The sequence below is a fragment of the Psammomys obesus genome, unplaced genomic scaffold (assembly GCF_907164565.1).
Source record: "Psammomys obesus unplaced genomic scaffold, mPsaObe1.curated_primary_1811, whole genome shotgun sequence".
Lineage (NCBI taxonomy): Eukaryota > Metazoa > Chordata > Mammalia > Rodentia > Muridae > Psammomys > Psammomys obesus.
Genome location: NW_026596445.1, coordinates 1,201,383 through 1,207,483, shown reverse-complemented (window position 1 = coordinate 1,207,483; position 6,101 = coordinate 1,201,383). Strand labels below are relative to the sequence as shown.

The 6,101-nt window shown below is 40.3% G+C and overlaps 1 protein-coding gene across 1 annotated transcript in view; it reads left to right on the top strand.

The window, feature by feature from the left end:
• The window catches only part of Pcdh11x (protocadherin 11 X-linked), a 625,310-nt gene extending 619,633 nt beyond the window's left edge, over nt 1-5,677 (top strand). The window contains exon 7 of the mRNA XM_055598246.1: nt 4,995-5,677. Within this exon, the coding sequence (XP_055454221.1) occupies nt 4,995-5,677 (683 nt within the window). The remainder of the gene's footprint in view (nt 1-4,994) is intronic.
• Nucleotides 5,678-6,101: the final 424 nt, after the last annotated feature.

Below are 6,101 nucleotides of genomic sequence, written 5' to 3'. Positions count from 1 at the left end.
AGCATCTACTTTGATACTCTGATTGGTAGAGTCTTTCAGAGGTCCTTTGTGAAAGGAACCCGTTCTATTCCCTGACTTCTCCTACTTCTGTCTATCCTGTTTTCCTTTTTGAATGAGGATTAAACCTCATCCCCAGGGTCCTCCCTGTTGTTTATCTTCTTTAGGACTATAGATTTTAGTATGTTTATTCTATATTATATGTCTGATATCCACTTATAAATTAAGATAAACCATGTGTGTCTTTCTCCTTTTGGTTGCCTCACTCAGGATGATCTTTTCTAGTTGAATCGATTTGCCTGCAAATTTCATATTTTCTTTGTTTTTAATTGCTGAGTAGTGTTTCATTGTGTAAATATACAACAATTTCTGTGTTCATTCTTTAGTTGAGGGACATCTAGGTTATTTCCAGATTCTGTCTATTATGAATAAATCTGCTATGAATATAGTTGAGCAAACGTCCTTGTATGATTGAGCATCTTTTGGATATATGCCCAATGGTGGTATAGCTGGTTCTTGAGGTAACACTATTCCTGATTTTCTGAAAAAGGCCCAGATTGATTTCCAAAGTGGTTGTACAAGGTTACATAAACACCAGCAATGGAATAGGGTTCTTTCGCCACAACCTCTCCAGCATTTGTCATTCCTTGAGTTTTTTACCTTAGCTGTTCTGATGCATGTGAGGTGGAATTTCAGGGCCATTTTTATTTGTGTTTCTTGGTTGACTAAGGATGTGGAGCATTTTTTAAAGAGTTTCTCTGCCTTTCGAAATTCCTCCGTGAGGATTCTCTGTTTAGATCTGTACCCCAATTTTTAGTTGATTACTTGGTTTGTTAGTTGGAAAGAGCCTTGACTTCATTGGCACAGGAGACAACTTCCTGAACAGAACACCAACAGCACAGGCTCTAAGAGCAACAATCAATAAATGGGACCTCATGAAACTGAAAAGCTTCTGTAAAGCAAAGGATACTGTCATCTGAACAAAATGACAGTGAAAAGATCTTGACCAACCTTATGTTTTACAGAGAGCTATTATCCAGAATATATAAAGAACTCAAGAAGATAAACACCAAAAAAAAAAAAAACAGTTAATCCAGTTACTTTAATTATATGCAAGTTCTATATCTAAAAATCCATTTTTTCATCTTAATCTATTTTCTCAATATGGTATACACACACAAACACACAAATAGTAATCATCATTCTACTTTGAAGCTTTGATTTTATTTAAAATCTGTGAGTGAATCTAGAGATTTTGTTATACACATTGCAAATAAAACAATTGCATGTTCCTTTCTATAGGCATATATGATAAAATTTCTGGTTCTTTTGCATAAGAGTAAGCAGTTCAGTACTATCAATATTTTTCAAACTTATGTTTTATATCTGTTTTCTATTTCAAAAATATTCCACAAAGTGGGGAAATTTTTCAGTCAGTAAAATCATTTGCCATGAAGTGTGAGGACCTGAGTTTAAGTACCCATTATCCATTCATCCATACTCCTACACATAACACACACACACACAAACACACACACACAGACACACACACACACACACACAAATATAACAATGGAAACAAACAAAAAATGCTAGGCATGACTGAAACTACAGGCAATCCCAAGAGTTCACTGGCTAGCCAAACCAGGAAAGGCAGTGAGGGGAGACTCTCTCTGTGACAAATGCAGGAGCCCTTGTGTTTGGTGCACAGATGTTCAGGATTGTGATGTCCTCCTGGTGGATTTTTCTTTTGATGAGAATAAAGTGTCCCTCTCCATATCTTTTGATTAATTTTGTTTAAAAGTCTATTTCTTCAGATATTAGGATGGCTACCAGCTGGCTTCTTGTGTCTTTTTGCTTGGAAGACATTTTTCCAGCCCTTTATTCTGAGGTGGTATATATCTTTGTTGCAGAGGTGTGTTTCTTGAATGCAGCTGAATGTTGGATCCTGAATCGGCAAACAATATGTTAGTCTGTGTCTTTTTATTGGAGAGTTGAGGTGACTGATGAAATCAGATAGTAGTGACAATTCTTATTTCCTTTTATTGTGGAGTTTGTGGTTATTGTGTGTTTGTTTTCTTTTGCTTTTTGATATGTTGGTGTGTTTATCCTGTGCTTTTTTGAGTGTAATTGATCTCATTGGGTTGAAGTTTTCCTTCTAGCATCTTCTGTAGGGCTGGATTGCTACATATAGGTTGTTGAAATTTAATTATGTCATAAAATATTTTGTTTTCTCCATCTACAGTGATTGAAAGTTTTGCTGGATATAGTAGTCTGGATTGGCATCTGTGAGCTCTAATTCTGTTTCATATCTTGCACCATTTCCTTCATCTGTCTGAATGTGGATTCCTGTCTGTCCATGATGGCCTCTACTTTTTGTTAATTTCCTCTTTATGTGCCTTGAATAACTGAATGATTATAGATTTAAGATCTTTTTTTATGTGTTTCAGCTGCAATAGAATTTCCTTCGATTTTTGGAGATTCTGGTGAAGCCATGATGTCCTGGTTTTTGTTGCCTGTATGGTTATACCATCCTTTAGCCGTCTGGTTGTCTGTAGCCTTGACTGATTATACCTGGAGCCTGTACTACAGAATGGATAGCCCTGTGTCTGGAGTCTTAAGTAGTCTCCCCTGGAATCACTGTCTCTTCTGGCTCTCTGTTTGTGAACTGGGTAGCTGGGAGACAAATGGAAAAATTTCTGAGACTAGAGCTCCTCCATTTTCCCACAGGCTTCCTTAAGAAGGTGGAAGATGTGATTCGGGTCCCAGTCCTGCCCCAGCTCTGCTGAGCTCACTGGCTGTGCTGGGTCTGAGTTGTTTCAGATTCAGGTGATCTAGGCTGCTGTGGAGCAAGCAGAAAGATCTCTAAGCCTAGAGATGCTCCAATGCCCCATAGGCCTCCTTGGGGAAGAGAACAATGGAAATTTTGGTCAGGTGTCAAGCTCAGCTCCACTGGGTTCTCTTCTGTTCTTGGCTCTCTGATTGTAGCCTATGTGAGCCAGGCTGCTGGGGCACTGTCAGGTAGATCTCTTTGCTTAGAGCTGCTCCGGTGTCCCAAAGACTTCCCTTAGGGAAGTAGGGAATGGAACCTGGGTCCCAAGCCCAGTTCAGCTCTACTGTGTTCACTGTCTGTGCTGTGTTGGCTGATTCTGACTTGTGTGAACCAGGAAGGAGTGGAGTGAGCATAATGGAACCTCTCCTCCTCCACAATAGCAGAACGTATCCCTTCCATTAGGCAGTGAGAGTGAGCACCACTAGCTGTTGTGACCAGGGAAGTGTCCACAGGATGTTTAGTGTGGACTCCTTGGTTTGTAAACAGGAAGCTCTTGTATCCAAAAGGTATCCACAGGACTGCAAGAGTGAGCACCCAGGTTTGGAGTCCACCCACAGTACAGGAAGGTATTCACTCCATAGGCAGTGAGAGTGAGATCCCAAGGTCAGAGCTGGCCTGCTCTGGTTCCAGGAAGATATCCTCAGAAAGTGGGCTTGGGAGGTGGATGGCCTAAGGCTGCAAGGTCAGAACCCTGCTGTTGCTTGTCCAGGAAGGTATCCACAGATGTTGTGTTTGGGCATGTGGGTAGCCTAAGGCTGTAGGGAAGGAGCCCTATGTGCATGCTGCAGGTCCCAGGAAAATATCCACTGATGGTGGGTTCAGATGGGTGGCCTAAGGCTGAGGGGTAAGAGCCCAGTGAACTGCTGGTGCTATTGTTCCCAGTAGGTAGGTTTGGGTAGGTAATCTAGGGCTGCAGGGTAGGAGCCTCCTTGCTGCGTGCATCACAGCTGCCAGAAATATATCCACAGATGGTGAGTTTGTGAAGGTGGTCTAGGGCTTCAGGGTCAGAGCCCAGCGAACTGCAGTCAGTCCCAGGGAGGTCTTCTCAGTTGGAGGGACTTGGGGGAGGTGGGTAGCCTAGGCCTGTGGTAGAGCCGGGTAGAGCCCAGGAATTTTTTTGGGTATTAGCAGGGTGGCCTGATGATGGACGCTCAATTATTCCCCTGGATTCTCCTCTCACCTGAGAAACACAGACATCGGGATTTTGAGGTCCACAGCACAGCCTGCAGGTCACTCTGCTCTCACTGCTGAGCTGCTGTTCAGACACCTTCATGGTAGTCGCCGCCATCTTGGATCTGAGAGACAGCTGCAAGACACTATGGTGAAGAGTATTAGAGAAAGATATTTGCTCTGGCCTAGGAATTAATGAGTATAGTATCACTCACGCACATTATACACAAAGTATAAAACATACACACAAAAGAATAAAATTTTAAAGTTGAAATATTCCAAAGAGTAAGATTACAATGAGAGTATTTATATGGCATCTAATACTATTTTATTAGAAATATTTTGAAGTACAGCCATCTAGAAATGAACTATAAAGCATTAATTTTCTTGATAGTTGCTGAACTCTTGTTGCTATTTCTGTTTATATACAAAATAACTCATTCTCTATGGTTACTTACACTCTGAAAAATCATCTAAGTATAGGGATAGCATTAGTAAGATTTTCTTTCTGCTTCTCCTGTTAACTCCAAAGTCTGGAAACCATTGATCAGTTTATCATCCATACAGTTTTGCTCTCTGCATAGGTTATGTAATTGGACATGCACGTTTTAGACTGCCCATTCCAGCTTATTCACGTTAAGATTCATGGACTACTTGTATTTATTTTGTTCCTATTAAGATTCACATCCTTTGCGTAAACAAATTGGTAGTCAAGGAAGTGATTTTCAAATATGTTCACTCTGTTTCTTATCTTTTCCTGTCTTACAGTACCTTTTGTAAGGAAAAGATAAATATACAAAAAATTCTCCACCGATACATCCACTGCCTGCTATTTATTTGACATTAGTAACATTTTCTGATAAATTAGGCACTGGTTGTAAAACCACTAGAAGTCCATAATATACTTAAACAGAGTATCAACTTTTTATTTGTATCTTATTTGTCTTATATAAATGATAAAAAATTATTTTGTTTTGTTTCCCCACCCTCACAGTTGCAGAAATAACAGTGCAGCCAACTGTGGAAGAAGCTTCTGACAACTGCACTCAAGAATGCCTCATCTTGGGTCATTCTGATTCCTGCTGGATGCCAGCTTCTCTGACCCATCCCATCCCTCAACAGATACAGACCTCTGCTCTCTGCCACAATCCACCCAGGACCAACACATCAGTTCATCGCTGCAGCCCTCCAGTAACACAGACTGTCGCTATCTGCCAAATCCCCCCTGTGACACAGCCTATTGGACTGTGCCACAGCCCTCCATCAGTACAGGCAGCTTCTCTCCATCACAGTCCTCCTTTAGCACAGGCAACTGCACTCTGCCATAGTCCACCACCAGTAAAGGCTTCTGCGGTCTGCTATAGCCTGCCTCTATCACACTCTCTGGTAATTCACCATAGTACTCCTCTTTCACAGGCTGCTACACTCCATAACACTCAGGTCCAACAACCAATGAGTTTGCAGCAAGGATGGGTGCAGGGTGCTGGAGCTGATGGACTGCATCCCCTCGATCAGGGAGTACAGGGTAGTACAAGAGCTCAGTTTTATACCATGGCTGAAAGACTTCATCTTGATGATGACGCAATTAAAGTCATTCCATTGACCACCTTTACTTCAGGTCAACTGCCCAGATCCTCAAAGGATGATTCTTCCATCATGGAAGAACATCACTTATAAAGCCTTTATGGATAATTCACATTTTCAAAAATATGTGTATATATTCAAAGATTAAAGTTCACTTTTAATGAATATTCTAAATTAGAAAATTTGTAAATAGCTCTGTAAATAGAAACAAATACCAGGATAAGACCAGAGCTAGACCCTTAGTAAAGGATTATAAAAATCAATTTAAAATTTGTGATTTGGACTGTGAATTTTCAAAAGAAACAATTAAATTATATCTCTATGTGTGGAAAGGCTTATCATGAGAAAAATTAATATCTAGAATATATTTCTGATGTATGGTAATTTTTTTCCACTATGTGCAATATGATTTCGTCCTTTCTGATTTTTGTTGATTCAGTATGTAGTTTTTGGGAAACTTGTAAAGATAGGATTTTTCAAGTTTACTTTTAGTTTGTCTGTTTTTTCCAAGTTTACC